The sequence below is a fragment of the Nilaparvata lugens genome, chromosome 11, assembly GCF_014356525.2.
Source record: "Nilaparvata lugens isolate BPH chromosome 11, ASM1435652v1, whole genome shotgun sequence".
NCBI lineage: Eukaryota > Metazoa > Arthropoda > Insecta > Hemiptera > Delphacidae > Nilaparvata > Nilaparvata lugens.
The window spans coordinates 45,039,252-45,057,247 of NC_052514.1; the positions used below are offsets into that span (position 1 = coordinate 45,039,252).

Consider the following 17,996-nt stretch of genomic DNA (forward strand, 5'->3'; position numbering starts at 1 on the left):
ATTACATCAATAAACCTGAGTCAGCTATCGTCTATAGAAGGCATGACAAGACAGAGGATCGGCAACGTTTTCTGCTATCTTTCTCCACTGCCATTATAACGTGGACCTCACTATAGTCTCCCATAGCGTGCCGTTCATACACTCTCACCCGAAAAACACAGTAATAATAGATAGTAGTCGACTTGAAATTTGGAACTTTAACAACCTATACCATGGGATATCTTCTTATGTTATTTTTTCTCTATGGTTTAAATCAAAAAATCAAAAATCAGTGTCACATGGCTTCACTACTACTAAGCTTACTGTATACTAGACCGATCGGCTTGATACTCTTGGAATATATTAATTATTGTGACCATGTTAAAATCATTATTTATTTATTGTTTGGAGTGATCCGTGGTCTAATGAATAGATTGTTTGCATAGCAGCCTAGAGATCTAGGGTTCAAACCCACTTAAAAGTTATCAACCAGGTCACTCCCGTGCTATTGGATATAGACACGTTAAATCGTCGGTCCCGGCTTAAGTATGACAATCGTCAATTGACAGCTATATTGGGGCGAGGTGGGACCTTCCCGCAAGGGACTACCCACCAACAAAAGCCATTGAAATTTAATATTTTTGTGCATTATTTATTAAGTAGATCCTAAAAGTTGTTGTCTAGAATAGTACAATTATATCAAGATGTAATTTGTGAGAAATTTAATGAATTATTCATTGAAAAGAAGTCATAAAGCAGCTGTTATGAATGGGGTATGAGTGGTGAATTTTGATTTCAAGGCTAAACACAAACCAGTTATTAATTTAGGCCTTATTAATGCTCACCTTCTGCAATATTCTGATCCACCAATGATGAATGTTTTGAACTGTATGAATCTATAAGTAATGGCAACAAAGTCAAGATGCACAGAATTTCCAACTTTCTACTCCAGAAGTTCAGGTTATGTTTCATTTTATCCATTTTAGTCAACGAAGCTTATTCAAAAATATCACACGACTTAATATATCTCTACCTAGCATTCATATCACATTCTAAGATAGTTGATGTACAATCATATTCCATGGTAACTAAAATTAGTTGCCAAAATGTTAGTAATTTTTGCTGTTTATTTTCCTGTTTCAAGCAGATTGGATGACCACGATGAAGCAATTTACAATTTTACAACCTTCAAAACAATTTATACAAGAAATTAAGCACTAATCATACAACTATGACTTGGATGCACATTGCACATTGGTAAAAATACACTATTATTAAAAAATAAAACCATAAAATAAGAATTTCCTTTTCAACTACTTAACCTCAATTTAATCAGAAATAGAAATCAAAGCAATGAACTGCGCATGTCTCGAAAGTGAAAATTCAAATCGATAGCTCAAGTATCGGTTTGATAGTCGTTGATTCTGCAGTCGACTCCTCTATTATCAATATATTGTCCAAAAGGGCGGTTTTTTTAAAAAAGATAATGGCCTGATTGCACAAAATCCCGTTGAATTTTAATCAGAGAATCCTTCTTTTCAAAAAAGTCACTGATTGACTCTTGTGAAGTTACAGTAATCACGTTTAAAATTTAACTGGTGTTCATGCAACCGGCACTGTAACTCACGAAAATTCATTTAAAATATATAAAAAATAGAGAATGATAGTGTTAATATACCGGTAATTGAATAAACATACAGCTATAAATCAGCTTATGAGTAGTATTTGATGAGTAAATAGAGAAAAAATTACAAAATATTGGAGTTTGAACACTCACAAATTCTCTTCTCTAAAACAATGTGAGCTAAAACTTGTTTTATTTTGCAAATGAGTTGATAAATTGTTTAATAACAAATTTATACGACCCTGCTGGAGTCCTATTGTTCAGTTTTTTGTATAATATTGCCAGTATATCAACGAGGAAAACGAGAAAATCATATTAACATCTTCACTTAAAACTACCATTTCACACAGAAAGCTTCTCCTGCATTTAATTCATGTTAATGTTCTACATTCATGTTTTAACTGAAGAGCCTTTACAAAAATACAAACATAGAGTTTCTTCATACAGTACGGTGATTGAAGCTGCGTTTATACCAAAGTTATTAACAAAATTTTAATAACTTAATCCTCATAGATTCTATTAGATTGAACGGAACTTATGGACATCATGTGTATGATAAGTTATGTTCAATTCAATAGAATGTATAAGGATTAAGTTATTATAACATTTTGTTAATAACTTTGGTGTAAAGTTGTAAACGCAGCTTTAGAGCAATGCAATATTCATTGAATTATAATATATTAATTTGAATATAAATTTAATTCAATATAAATCTTATCACAGCCTATTTGTTCCAGTGCTGAATAAGTCCAGATTATAAAATTATTTTATTATCACAGAAAAAAGGACATAACTAGTCATGATCAAAATATACCGTACCAATATTGATAACATTTATATCACAGTCACGTCTAACAGAGTTAAAATAAGAATCAATCACAGTCAGGTCAAATTATAGAAACATAAATAGTATAAACTTATTTATCTCTTTCCTGTATAGGGCTACTTGTAATATAAATATAAAGAAAATAAAAATCTCAGTACCCTTTTTTTAAAACATGTTGTGATAAAATATTTTTAAAAAAGGGTACTGAGATTTTTATTTTCTTTATATTGATAGTATAAACTATACATCAATATCACAGCCAGCCTCAGATAAAATTCATTTATTGAATTGAATGTGTTTCTCTCAAAGTATAGATGCAATTTAATCTTGAACACATTTAATTGTGCATCTCGCACATTTAGGGTAGTTTGTTGAAAAATGTAATATCATAAGAAAGCCAGTGGTCCTAAGGCTAAACTCACACTTACGCGACTCAGGTCGAGAAGAGACTGGACTCTAGTCGAGAGCATATATGTGTTTCCAAATGGTGACACTCAGACCAGTCGATTCTAGTCTCTCGTCGTCACCATTTTAAAACACATGCGCTCTCGACTAGAGTCGAGTCTCTTCTCGACCTGAGTCGCGTAAGTGTAAGTTGTATTGAGCCTAAGTCTTTCTAAGTTTGCATCTAGGAACATTAATATCATGACTGTGGTTCTAAAATTAAATCTGTGAAGTGAACCTTTTTCATTACGTTGTAACAGACTTCTCTTGACACTCATTAAAGCTAAGATACAGACTATGCACAGTTAACAGTTTCAACTCAAAAATAAAGGACGACAACATGCTTTCCCGGGGGACTTACCTAGCATAGCTCTTATGGCTCGCTTTTGGCACAAGAGTAGCCTCTGTCAAGTCAACTGAGGGAGCATGTCCCCATGATTTAATACCATATTCTATACTAGCTTACCCGGCGATCTTCGTAACGCCGAAAAGTAGATGTATCTCACGTCACACTTAAATTTATTTGGTGAATCATGAAATTTATCTGATAATCAATATTTTCATTCACATCTGAATACAGACTACATGTGCTTAGTCATGCATCATTTATTATTCCAAAAACATATTCTTCTCAATCAATTGGTATACAGTAGTAATCTCTATCAGTAAAGTGTTGAATTAAAATAGATAGGTCAAATCAGTGTTTCAAAGATGAATTTAAAGTTTTCATAGTTGTTGATTGACAATAGATGGTCCAGGAAATATGCAATGTACGATGAATCACACAGAATTCCATATTCTTTCTATCTTCCATTTTAGGATGGATATAAGCTAAGCTGAATTCAAAAAAAAATGTAATATATTCTGTCATTCTTTATTAATTGATGAATGCAATATGAACAACTCTCTTTCATGAGGTGAATATTTTTTCCAACATTTTCCAGTTTCTCAATGATAGGGGAGTGATAATATTATTTGTATAGTTCTTCTAAGGAGCCATTATCTACAGCTGGTAACAATCAACTACACTTCAACTCTAAACAACCATTTTAATACCAGTACAGAATTTATCACAGGGTGACGTGTTTATTACAGCTGGTAACTTAAGATGTTTAATCATGTTATCACAATATTATAATCTTGAATCATGATCATCTTTCGCAGTTGAAAAAGGAATATTCCTGCATTCCTGCCAAATCTCATCGAATTCTATGAACGCGTTTGGCCGTAATCGGTAACGCGACTAGGTGACACCCCGACTACTTGTCCACTTTTAAAACCGGTTTTTAGGGGACAAGTAGACGTGAGCCATCCCCGTCTTCTTGTCTCCTTTCCACTGAGGAGGTGACTACTAGTCGGGGGGACACCCTGACGCGTTACATACAAACAGACATAAGAGAATCCGAGTTAAAACATAGATGCATCATTACACAATATTCATTGAGGAGTTTTGATATCAAAAACAAACCAGAAAACAGTACACATATTTTAAATAAAAATTTATTCATTCATAAAGTTTATATAATATTTTTTCAACTTATCCTAAAACTTATCTTATTCGTTCATGATCTCAAATCTCTAAAGTCATCGTTTTAGAAAACCAAAAGGGCTGAAATTGTTTAAATAATATGATATGACCTACAAAAGCATGACATGGATTGAGCGTCTATTAGTTAATTAATTAATTTATTTATATAATTGATACATTCAATATAATTCTCAACTATGAATAATTGGGGAAGGAACAACAGGCTTAAAGCCCAAAACTGTTCATTTCCTTTAATAATATCATTAGATACGTAATTTATTGAGAGAACAATAATTTAAGTTGGTTTAATTTTTGGAGATAAGTGTGCTAATGGAAGATAAATTTATAGAATAATACAAATTTATTAAAATGAACAATGAGTATCAGTTCAGCATGAACGCTTAAAAATAAAATATGATAATTCTTTGATATTATTTACAAAAATAATCTAAAAATGTCAACAATAATATTCAAGTATAGCTCAGTTATCCGACAAAATAAAATTCAAAATCCTTAATAATTTTCCAAACTTTTCAATGATGTCTGATTACAATAGAAATTCAAATCTATTGATAATAAATTGAAAGAAGTCGTTGAAAATAATCGCATTTGGCACGAAGTAAGACAAGTTCCGGTTGCACAAAAGCCGGTTAAATTTTAACTGTGATTAATTTTACAAGAACCTATCAGAGAAGTTCCTTTAGAAAAGACGGTTTCTTTTCTAAAGGAACTTCTCTGATAGGTTCTTGTAAAATTAATCACAGTTAAAATTTAACCGGCTTTTGTGCAACCGGGCCCAAGAGATTGTAATTAATATAAATTGTAAGCATCGTCCAGTCCATTTAATGAACTGTTGGATAATGAATAAGGTCAATTTATGCAATCTAAGAAAAGAAATAAATGATTTGAACTTCAATTATTTATGCAATCTAAGAAAAGAAATAAATGATTTGAACTTACAATGCCTACAAAATCACATCTTATACCATTTCCAGTTGGAGTTTAATAGAAAACTTCCATCACAAAAATTTTGATTCTACTATTTAAGAGACAAATTCACTTTTATCAAGAGTATTTCAATAAGATCACAGACTAACATATATAATAATTTTATATCAACAATGATTGATTTCTAGAGAGTAAAATAGTAATTTTTGAAGTTTTTTAAAAATATACAGGATGTAGGCCTATATTTAATAATAGCTCTTCCAAGGTATTAATGAATTAGGTATTTTAATTTCAATTAATAAGGAGAATGTATGGTAGGATACGATGAGAAACTGAGCTTAACAGCAAGAATACGGTTTACTTTTTGAGTCGAACGATGATTAACCAAGCTTAACAGGATGAATTTGGCTCAGTTTTCCAGTCGAATAATCGAACGATGGTTGAATATGGTTCAAATTTTGAGTTAAACGAAGGTTAACTAAGCTCGACAGGAAGATTTTGTTCACTTTTCAAGTCTAACAATGGTAAACTGAACTTAACTGGATGAATACGGTCCCGTTTTTGAGTTGAACGATGGTTAACTGGTTGAATATGGTTCAAATTTTGAGTTAAACGATGGTTAACTAAGCTCGACAGGAAGAGTTTGTTCACTTTTCAAGTCTAACAATGGTAAACTGAGCTTAACTGGATGAATACGGTCCCGTTTTTGAATCGAACAATGGTTAACTGAGCTCAAATGGAAGATTATGCTTCACTTTTTGAGTTGAACGATGGTAAACTGAGTTTAACAAGATGAATACAGTCAATATCTTTAGTTACACAATGGAAAACTGAGCTTAATCATAGAGGAAAAAATTGTATATTAAGCTATCTTTTCTTTATGGCTCAAGTTTTTGAGTCAAACGATGGTCGACTGAGTTCGACTGTTCGACAGGAAGATTTTTCTCCACTTTCTGAATTGAACGATGGGAAACTAAGCACAACATTATGAACCTAATAAATTTGTGAGTTAAACGCTGGTTAATTAAGCGCAGCTGGATGGAGTTTGTTCAATTCTTGAGTTGAACATGGTTAACTGCAGCTTAACTGCAACATTTTGCTTCATTTTTTAAATTGGAGGATGGTAAACTAAGGTAAACAGGATGAAAAAGGTTCACTTTTTAAGTTGAACTACGGTTAACAAAGCTTAACTGGGTGAATACGTTTAGAAACTAAGTTTCTAAGCTTAACTGCAACATTTTGCTCCACTTTTTGAATTGAAGGATGGTAAACTGAGGTAACAGGATAAAAGATTCACTTTTTGAGTTGAACTACAGTTAAAGGAGTTTAACTAGAAGAATACGGTTCAGCTTTTGAGTTAAACGATGGTTAATGGAGCTTAACTGGATGAATATGGCTCACTTTTTGAGTTGAACTACGATTAACGAAGCTTAACTGGGTGAATACGTTTAGAAACTAAGTTTCTAAGCTTAACTGCAACATTTTGCTCCACTTTTTGAATTGAAGGATGGTAAACTGAGGTAACAGGATAAAAGATTCACTTTTTGAGTTGAACTACAGTTAACCGAGCTCAACAGGATGAATATGGTTCAGTTTTTGAATAAAACTATGGTTAACTAAGCTTAACTGGAACATTTTGCTTCACTTTTTGAATTGGAGGATGGTAAACTGAGGTAACAGGATAAATAAGATTCACTTTTTGAGTTGAACTACAGTTAACCGAGCTTAACAGGATGAATATGGTTCAGTTTTTGAATAAAACGATGGTTAACTAAGCTTAACTGGAACATTTTTCTTCACGTTTTGAATCAAACGATGGTCAACTAAGCTGAACTGGAACATTTTGCTTCACCTTTTGAATTGAAGGATGGTAAACTGAGCTTAGAAAGTCGAATGCGGTTCACTTTCTACGTTTGAGCTCCTCAAATCGGCGCGCAATATCGTCAAAGTCGATTTCGTTGTCGTCTGGAGGTGGATGAGGCTGCCTTGGTTGGTTGAGGTTGTTGTCAATGATGATGTCATCACTCGGCACGGACGGCAATTCGGGCAGAATCGTGTCGGCCGGGTTCAACTTGGAGCGAGGCAACGGTTTCGGTTGTACGTTACTCTGAAACAGTATCAAAAACATTGACATTGCTTTTTGTGTAGTTGATATTGTGGTAATTATTCATATTGAATGAAAAAGACTAAGAAATTGTCAAAAACCACAGATTTATGATACTTGAAAAGACCGGTTTCGGTTATTAAACCATTGTCAATCTCTGAAACTAAAACTAAATACAAGAGCAGCAGAATTTATACTAGTAGGTGAGTACTGCTATTGGTCATGGGCATGAACGCCTGCCATTGACCCAGCTAGACAGTGTACTCCCACTCAACGGTGTGACGAAATAGCGGCTTAAGCAACAGAATCGCCATGATAACAAAATTTACTTTCAGTACACAATAAGAACCAAGGAAACAAGTGTGAAAGATAATAAATCAAATATGTAAATGGAAAAACTATTGACTAATGTATGCTTACAATTTTTATAATTTTAAGCATACATTAGTCAATAGATTTTCCATTTACATATTTGTTTTATTATCTTTCACACTTGTTTTCTTGGTTCTTTTTTTGTACTGAAAGTAAATTTTGTTATCATGGCGATTCTGTTGCCTTAGCCGCCATTTTGTCACACCGTTGAGTGGGAGGAGACTGTCTAGCTGGGCCAATGGCAGGCGTTCATGCCCTTGACCAATAGCAGTACTCGCCTACTAGTATAAATTCTTCTGCTCCTGTATTTAGTTTTAGCTTATCAGAGATTGACAATGTTGTAATAACCGATACCGGTCTTTTTAAGTATCAATGAATCTGTGGTTTTTGACAATTTCTTAGTCGTTTTCATTCAAGATTCACATTGCACTGAAACTGTATCAAATTGCTGTGAAACTGTATCAAATCAAACCAAGTTGTTCCGAAACAAATCAATCAATCAATCAATTACTTCATGCATTAAGCCTGGTTTTCATTAGTAGAGTTGGTGGTAGAGTTCCATGGGCAAGTACTAACTATCTTGTGAGCTCTCCCAATGAAAACGTTCATGGTAGAGTACTAGTTTTTAGTAGAGTAAAGTGGGATAGCAGATAGCACCGTGGGATACCACCGTGCCTTCCCCCACCACCGCTTCTAACTCTACTCTACCACTACTACGCTAATGAAAACAGTCTCGAGCTAGTAGAGTAGAGCCGTGCCGTAGGCTATAAAGTTTCAGAAGAATTGTTATTTGTTAAAAAGTGTTTATTTATTAAATTTTTTTAAAGAGTGTTAATTCATTAAATTGTTATCAAGTGTTAGTGTTAATTTATTGAAAATTATTTACATTTCAAGGTTAGTTCTGTTTACTAGACAACACACTTTACCTACTATTCTCAATTGTAGTGAAAAAAGTACCTCGACCAAGTAAGTAGAGTAGAGTTAGTATGCCAGTTATAGTGTAGTAACTCCACTATAGTGTGGTCCACGTTATAATGGCAGTGCTTGATAAGCAATGGTATTGCTATCCTTGTCTATCATTCAACAAAGCGGATAGCGCTATCTCTTTCTCGCTTTGCTCTGTTGTCAGATTGTTTTTAACAATGCAGAAATATAATTAATTAAAATATTTAATCTTGATTATGGAAATTCATTATGAAATTATTGAAAAATATAATCTTTTGCTTGATAAAAATATATAATTGATTATTTTAAACGAGAATGAATAGTTAATATTACATCAATAAACCGGTATCAGCTACCGTCTATAGAAGGCATTGACAAAACAGAGGATCGGCAATGTTGTTCTGCTATCTTTCTCCACTGCCATTATAACGTGGACCTCACTATAGGATAGTAGTTGAGTATTCCAAGTGTATTGTGATTCCCTCAGAATAACTACTGATTTGGTTGGAAGTAATAGACATCTATAATAAATCAAAATCAATTTCAAAATTTAATTACCCACCTGCTTATTATTATCAGCGAAATTGCTAGCACCGCCGGGATAGTAATTGGCCGGAGGGGGGTTCGGCAAATTGCTCGGTTTGGCCGTGTTATCGTCGATCGATGGAAACGATTCGAGCGGCGGAATGTTGTAGGAGAACTCCTTGGGCGGAATTAGTGCCTCGGGCGCCAGGTTTGGATGGCCCCCTGCATGGTAGGGCGGGGTTTGCGCCCAGGGGGGTTGACTCATGCCTCCGCCACCACCGCCACCTTGATTGAAGGGCGCTGAAGGTGGTTTAGAGGTAGCTCCTGGTACTGACTGTTAATAAAAAAAATATTCATTTAAAAAAAAGAGGGGAAAAATCGAAAATCATTTTATACATACAGAGTGTCCTAAGAAAGGTATAACAGCCAAAGACCATAGATTCTACATGAAATTTGCAACAAAATATGCCTAGTAGAATTTTCTCTTATCGACCTTAGTTCTCGTTAGTATATTTTATAAACTGTAGTTCTTATTAATATTGATTGATTTTGAAACATATTTATTGCTCCCTTAGTTTGCATGGAAATAACATCAATTTAAGATGTTAAAATATTTCAAGGACTAGTTTCGACCATTCGCCATTTTCAAGTTTTCAAGTTTAACTTGAAAATGACCAATGGTCGAAACTAGTCGTTAAAATATTCTATAGTTTTCAATAAAAGGGTACTACAAGTTTTTATATCTTAAATTAATTATATTAACCATATTACAATCCAGAACAACAAAAATCAACATAACCTATTTTTGGACAATTCCTATCTAAATTTGGGAAAGGAACAGTTTTGGGCTTTAAGCCTGTTGTTCCTCTCCCAATCATTCATAGTTAAGAATTATATTTTACCTATCAATGTATAAATAAATAAATAAACAAAGGCCAAGCCTAAACTTCAAAAGTATGGGAAAGTGAATGATGAACATTTAAAATATAAGCACTCGAGATTTGAGTAATTTTCAAGAGATATTTTGTAAGATAGTATTCAGTGCAAGTTTGTTTTAATCTTTCAAGGCTCGAAGTTCTAAGTTCTTCTTGAGTAATTTTCAAGAGATATTTTGTAAGATAGTATTCAGTGCAAGTTTGTTTCAATCTTTCAAGGCCCGAAGTTCTAAATCTCGAGTGCTTATACAAAAGTTTCCTCGTAATATTTCAACTTGACCGAGCATTAAATATCTTGCAATAATTTGACAACGAATACTTAAGCCCAGTAGCAATATACTAGTATTCTTAAGCTTATCAATAGCAATTGAATTGGATGCTCGTTTGACTAATCATAATCTCACCGGGTAGTTAAAGGGATGAAAATCGGACGGTGGCAGAGGAGGATGCTGAGGATATCCTACAAATCCAGGTGGCTGTGGAGGCATCATCTTGTCGCTGAGATCGTTGGGCACTCCGTCAAACAGCAAAGCATCCAAGCCCTTCGTCTGGCCGTCCTCTCTCATTATCTGCAAATTATAACAACACCAATTTGATAAGTAGAACCATAGAGAAACAATAGCATAAGTAGATATCCCATGGTATAGGGCGTTTATGTCGCAACTTTTACTGTTATCTCAAGCCGATTACTGTCGATTTTTACTGTTTTGACCGGGTAAGAGTATATGAACGGCACAATATGAGAGACTACCAGCGTCATAGAGCTTCACAGAAAGAACTACGTGGACTATCAGCTTGAGATAACAGTAAAAATTGCGACATAAACGCCCAATACCATGGGATATCTACTTATGCTATTGTTTCTCTATGGTAGAACTTTGAAATAATATAGCACTATAGGGAGGTTCACGTTATAATGACAGTGTTTGATTGGCATTGGTATTGCTATCCTTGTCTATCATTCAACAAAGCGGATAGCGCTATTTCTTTCTCGCTTTGCTCTGTTGATAGATCGTCTTTCAACATGTAGAATATTAATCAACAAAATATTTCATCTTAATTATGAAAATTCATCATGAAATTATTGAATAATATAATTTCTTGCTTAATAAAATATAATTGATTATTTTAAACGAGAATGAACAGTTAATATTACATCAATAAACCTGTATCAGCTACCGTCCATAGAAAGCATTGACAAGACAGAGGATCGTCAACGTTTTTCTCCTATCATTCTCCACTGCCATTATAACGTGGACCTCACTATAGGACTATCAGGTTGAGTTGACATTAAAAATTTGAACATAAACGCCGTATACCATGAGATATCCTCTTATGCTTTCTTTTCTTTATGGTAGAAGTTTGAAATAATACAGTACTTGACTTAAACAAGGATAAGTCTACTTGAATCAAGTCTTACTTGACTTATACTTCGTCAAATCATCTTCTCTAATTATCTGCAAATCATAACACAATTTGAAAAAGTAGAATTTTGAAATACAGTGACTTTCACAACAAAGTTCATTGTGAAATCCAATTTCTAGCTGCATTCAACGTCGAACTGTGAATGGGGTTGTTGATATTGGATGTTCAGCCGGACGAGTTGGATCAACTGGAGGTCCAACACATCCGAAACATTCTTGATTCTTGATCCGACATCTCAAGGTCAGCCGCCAAGTCAGAGTCGAGTTGGAATGTGAGTGGGAATGTTGGACTAACTCGTGGACAACCAGTCGGAGATACTTGATGTCGTCGTCCTTGACAGGGGACCGACAGACTGTGTCAAAGTTTAAAATACTCTAAAAAGAGGATCATCGGTCAGTTCAACCAATGAATAAATTGATCTATCGATCAATTTCTGTCTGACGAGAGAGCAGAATCTTGCGCTTGGCGCTTTTTTACTATCATTGAGAGTCTTTTGTGGAACTTTATTGCAGCTGATGCTGAGTACTAGCCAGCATGCTGCGAGGAACCTCAAGATCTGTTGCATGGCGAGTGTTGTAGGTGCGAATCCCATCTCTTCTCACCAGCCTCTGCAGATTATATCTGGCATGGATCAAGGAAGACAGGATGTATTGGAGGAATAAGTGGTTGAAGACCAGACTAGTGTTTTCAATACCGTACTGTTGGTCTACAAGTCAGATTGTGAATGGCCATCTTCAGGCTCAACTACCAATTAAATAAACTCATCAACTCAAATATATAAATTCCACAAACACATATAAGTTTTCTCAGTTCATGTAAGGCTCAACTCACACTTACAAGACTCAGGTCGAGAAGAGACTGGACTCTAGTGGAGAGCATGTGTTTTCAAATGGTGACGTCGCGGAGACTAGAATCGACTGGTCTGAGTGTCACCATTTGGAAACACATGCTCTCCACTAGAGTCGAGTCTCTTCTCGACCTGAGTCGCGTGATTGTGAGTTGAGCCTTAGAAGTTCATTGCCCTTATTAAACTCGACTGGTGAACTAGAGTGATACGGATCTTGATCTCTGACAAGATTAAACTGATAAAAATTCTATTAACAGGAGTTTTTTTTATAAATTATTATTGAAGTTCTCAGTTGATAATAGGATAACAAATAACAATTACCTGTGGATCGGGTTCATATTTAATGTTGTAAGAATTGGCAATTTCAACCAGATATTTCTCCACAAGTAACTTTGGAGGCGCATGGATGCTCAACTTATTCTTAAGTTTTTCTGATACTGTGTCAACTGCAGATAAACGGCAAGCCTGTGAAAATGTGAACAAAATTAAACACATGTAGTTTCACTAATTTAAAAGTAAATTTCAAGTAGAATATGTGTTTAAAACGACCTACATTTGACTTTAAATTGATGAACCTCAGTTCTGAACTGCTGTTCAAATGCCTTCAGGCAAAAGTGCCATTAACTTGAAGAGCAGAGTCTTGAGTGTTGGTTAATTTTCGTTTTGAATTTCATCACTGCCATCTTGATCAATTAGTGTTTTAAATTTTGTGAATGTTTTTTATTACTACATGACGCCATCGATTCTATAAGTGAGTGTAATGGATGAAGAAGGTATAAGGTATAAATAAGAATAGAAACAGTTTTGGGCTGAAGCCTCTGAAGTCTTTCTCTGTGCTCTAGTGTATAGAGTGTTTGCTTAGCAGTCTAGAGATCCCGGGTTCAAAGCCGCTCATCACCAACAGTTTTTGACTATAGTGAGGTCCACGTTATAATGTCAGTGTTTGATTAACAATGGTATTGTTATCCTTGCTTATCATTCAACAAAGCGGATGGCACTATCTCTTCCTCGCTTTGCTCTGTTGCCAGATCGTCTTTTAACAATGTAGAAATATAACTAATTAACAAAATATTTAATCTTGATTATGAAAATTCACTATGAAACCATTGAAAAATATAATTTCTTGCTTGATAAAATATAATTGATTATTTTAAACGAGAATAAACAGTAAATATTACAACAATAAACCTGTATCAGCTACCGTCTATAGAAGACATTGACAAGACAGAGGATCGGCAACATTGATCTCCTATCTTTCTCCACTGCCTAACGTGGACCTCACAATAGGTCACCACCATGTTATCGGATGAACACATTGTATTGTTGGTCCCGGCTGAAGTATGACAGTCGTAAGGCCCATTGGCGGCTTAAGTGATATATTATTCAGGCGAGATGGGACCTTCCCAACAGAAGCCATACGAATTTACGTTAATTTAGCCTATTATGACTTACCTCAGCATATTTCTTGCCATATTTCACTGTCAACTGGTCTGAAATCACTTTCATTTCACTGACATCAGCGAACAAATGAGGAGCTACCCATAGAAGACTTGAAACAGCTTCTGCAATACTAGGGTCCAAGGTTCTGTAAGAGATTTATCAAGAATTATAAAAATATTTAATCAATATGTTAGTATACTTCTACATGTATCAGAAATGTTGATTTAAAACTTACTCCTTGATTCAGTTATTTACATGTTTAGATACATTGAATATCAAATCTGTGAAGTATGTAGCTATCTGTTTCATTCGTAGTCAGGATACATCAAGTTATCTAATTATTCTTAACTATTCGTGATTGATTTGATTCAATTAAGAAGTATTTGTGTGTTTTGAATTGTAAATTGAGTGTGCAGTTGAAGAATTTTGAAGTGACACATAACCTATCTACATTTGGACTGTTGTATAAATTAGAATTGGAACCGTTTTGGGCTTATAATCATGTGGTGCTTTTCTGTAAGTTGTTTAATTCTGAATGATTGAATAAATAAATAAATATTATTTTAGGTGGCTAAAGTCGAGTATCACGCCATAATTTGTAACTAAACTATTATAGTCAGGTCCGTGTTATAATGGTAATGTTTGATTAGTTATGGTATTGCTATCCTTGTCTATCATTCAACAATGCAGATATCGCTATCTCTTTCTCGCTTTGCTCTGTTGCCAGATCGTCTTTCAACAATGTAGAATTAATAATTAATTAACAAAATATTTCATCCTAATTATGTAAATTCATTATTGAAAAATATAATTTCTTGCTTGATGAAATATTATTGATTATTTTAAACGAGAATGAACAGTTGATATTACATCAATAAACTTGTATCAGCTACCGTCTATAGAAGGCATTGACAAGTTAGAGGATCGGCAACGTTGTTCTGCTATCTTCCTCCACTGCCATTATAACGTGGACCTCACTATAGTGTTCCCATGCACTATCTCAAGGTGTGATATTTTGCTTTCTTTCAGAGTATCATATTGTACGGCCTGGTTCTCTGGGGTGGAGCTGCTGATGTTGGACGTGTGCCACGCATGCGCCTTGCAGGTCATCTGTGGGGCTGACAGACTGGCTCATTGTCGTTATCTCTTTGTTAGTGAGGGGATAATTACATGAATTGTACTCTATATTTTTCATACCCTTTGCAGGACACGTATGCGAATGTAGATGAGCTACGCATCAGGTAGAGTTTTATGCCTACAATACAAGAGGGAGCCAAAGATTGGACTTACCGTACCAGAGGCTGCGCAGGACACAAACTGGCCTTGCCCACCTGTCTGCGAGACTCTTCGACAAGCTTATATTCAATCAACAATTTTATAATTATTGACGCATTCATGTACATTTTATGTATGTCTGAATGAAGATGATTGATTGATTAATTGGAGCTGCCAATCGCAGCAAGAGATCTGTCAACCAGGCAATTTTAGGGCGCACTCAGGTGATCAGCTGTTCAAAAGCGTACACTTCAACCCGTGTTTACATTGAAATCCCTATGTCGAGTGGAATTTTTCGTGAATAAACGTTGATAATTCTACTGTTAATTACTTTTTAGAATAGTGGCTTGTTATTTTATTTTCCCGATACATATTTCAACATCTATCATTAATTTTAAGGGCAGCAATCATTGAGTTCTCACAAAATTCCTATTTATTAGTCAACAAATTTGTAGGTTATTTGTACTTGAGTTATAATCACGTTAAATTTCAAAACACGTAGTCTAATAATTTATTGTCATGAAATAAAGATTATAGTTGAGTTGCTGAAAGTTTTAAGAACTAGGCCTACAGATTGTTTTTTTATTTTTATTACAATACACCTTGATTTCCAGAGAGGAACTCAGACTCCCCATTTGAAATCTTGTAGTATGGCAATCTAACTTTATTTGATTTCATAACTTTTCAGATGAAATACACAAATAAGTCTTATTAGAAAGTAAGGCGAAAGTAAATTTGTAAGTTTTTTGTCATCATATAATATAATAAGTATTTCTTTTTCTTATAGAGCTTATTATTGGAATATAAATTCTACTTCTACTTGAAGTACCTATAACAAGAATGTTATGAAATTGGAAACTTTTATGGTTTGGATTATATTGAGTAAAAGAGCCCAACATATTTCCAATAGTTTTTATTATAGACTAAAATATGTTTTAAATGATTATATTGTTAGCTTACTCAGCAAAAGATTTCAATATTCAGCCTTATCCAGTAGGTACCGGTAACTTATATTTTATTTTCATTATCATAGGCTATCTATTTCCAACTCTAAACTAAGGTTTCTTTATGGCTGATAAACACACTGTAAATAAGTTAGCATAGTAAGACCATGTTATATCATAACAAATCTGTGCATTATTCAGGAGTGATTATTAACCAATGATGAAAGCTTATTACATTAAAGCTCGCTATATTCATTGAACAAATTGTTATGATATGGATAACGTAAAGGTGTGGTCACTTACTTATTAAATTTGTTACTTGTTCCTATTCTTCATAGTCAGTGACCAGGAATTGTCATATTTTCTCTCTTTGGCAGGTTTTCTCCGTTTGTGTGTCGGCAGTCTAGTGCGATCACATTGGATGCGTAAATGTGCAAGTGTACGCCGATTCAAGCATGAGCCAAAAAACAAAATTTGAAAAGTTTCATTGGAACACATTGTGCCTGGCATGTAGCTTCTCATACTAAACGCAACCAACAAGTGGACATTTTAATGTGAGTGTTTCCCATTGCTCGGACCCAAAATCCAATAAGTGTCGGTGAACCTTTTTCCTCTTCGGTGGATATGGGCATAATCTTGAATATCTGGAAGGGCAGGAGGACAAGTGTGATATCGTCCTTCTAGGGGTCGTGCTTGCCAAAGGAGGTGTGCACTGTTAGCTCCATGAGAGCCTGCAGCCAACTGGGTGTGGCTTCCTCGATAGTTTTGCTCAGTTCGTCCTTACGCAAGTACTATGAAGTCATAGTATTTGCCTGTTCATTCATAACAAAGCGTGTACTTGCACATAATACGCACACAATGTGATCACACACCAATCTTCAATACATTTTATATTTCTATAGTGTTATCTAACATGCAAAGGCTAAGAGTCCCCCAGCTGAGTGCTGTATTATCTGCTCAATGGCAGAGGTATCATTGGCGCCACCCAATTCATTGTTGCTCTAAGTTTGTCATGTTATTTCTTCCTATCTGAAAATTTGTATAAAATTGAAAAATTTTCTGCTCATTTTATTTGAAAAAGCTGATAAAACGCCGACTTTGGGCATCTTCTAAGCCCTTACAATACAATATTTCTTCATGATTCAGCTTAACTTTTGTACTAAATTTAAGCATTTTCTCTTAATTATAGAAAAGCTGAAAAAACGCTAGTGAACGCTGGAAAATTGCCAATCTTGTAATATTGAAGTCATAGTAATTTTGAATTTCCAGACCCCAGCTGAACCTCTGCGCAAAATGTTACATTTTCTGTTGATTAGTTCTTGAAAGAGTTGAAAAAAACGCATACTGTTTAGACCTATTGTTCATATGTTTTAATTTTTTTCTAATCCGGTCCTAGTGCGCCTCTAGAAGGACAAGTGCATGAGCACATTTGTCAAATTTTTAATTATTTTGTCCAGTAGGTAGATTTTATTTTAGTTTTGTTCATGGTGAGTGAATCAGTGCTATTTTACTTTGACATGATATGTAATATTATATAGATATAATGTATAATATATTTTATTATGTATATAATGTGTAGATATAAGATAATTATAATGTATAACGGCTAATATACATTAGGATAATGCATATCGAATATGTCTTAGGGCTCCTACTTTGCCTTATTATATTAGTCAATTGAAAGTCTGCAGTTTCCTCTTTTTCAAATTTGAATCTGTCGAGTTACGACTCGAGAGGTGATCATTGCGCATTTTTGTATAATTATTCAAAAAGATATTTGCAATAATATGTGATGCTCTATTTATCAAATCATTCATAGTTTTCCCACAACTGCA

The 17,996-nt window shown here is 34.4% G+C and overlaps 2 protein-coding genes across 4 annotated transcripts in view; both read right to left on the minus strand.

The window, feature by feature from the left end:
* LOC111058628 (sushi, von Willebrand factor type A, EGF and pentraxin domain-containing protein 1) overlaps positions 1-1,312 on the minus strand; it is a 30,212-nt gene extending 28,900 nt beyond the window's left edge. For all 3 annotated transcript variants that reach the window (XM_039438529.1, XM_039438528.1, XM_039438527.1), the window contains exon 1: positions 825-1,312. In XM_039438529.1, the coding sequence (XP_039294463.1) occupies positions 825-960 (136 nt within the window). In that variant the 5' untranslated portion in view covers positions 961-1,312. The remainder of the gene's footprint in view (positions 1-824) is intronic.
* Positions 1,313-5,738: 4,426 nt separating this feature from the next.
* On the minus strand, positions 5,739-15,360 carry LOC111058626 (IST1 homolog). Its single transcript, XM_039438530.1, has 6 exons — positions 15,233-15,360; positions 13,955-14,087; positions 12,824-12,967; positions 10,635-10,799; positions 9,333-9,629; positions 5,739-7,456 (listed from the first exon to the last, which is right to left on the minus strand). Exons 1-6 carry the CDS (start codon positions 15,343-15,345, stop codon positions 7,250-7,252), a joined length of 1,059 nt encoding a protein of 352 aa, XP_039294464.1. The 5' UTR covers positions 15,346-15,360; the 3' UTR covers positions 5,739-7,249.
* Positions 15,361-17,996: the final 2,636 nt, after the last annotated feature.

Bases quoted from the DNA above. Each gene is read 5' to 3' on its own strand.
- LOC111058626 (XM_039438530.1), bottom strand. From the start codon at position 15,345: ATGTACATGAATGCGTCAATAATTATAAAATTGTTGATTGAATATAAG. The intron at 10,800-12,823 runs GTAATTGTTATT...TATAATTTGCAG, and splicing joins AATATGAACCCGATCCACAG to ATAATGAGAGAGGACGGCCA. The intron at 7,457-9,332 runs GTGGGTAATTAA...ATACTGTTTCAG, and splicing joins TCGCTGATAATAATAAGCAG to AGTAACGTACAACCGAAACC.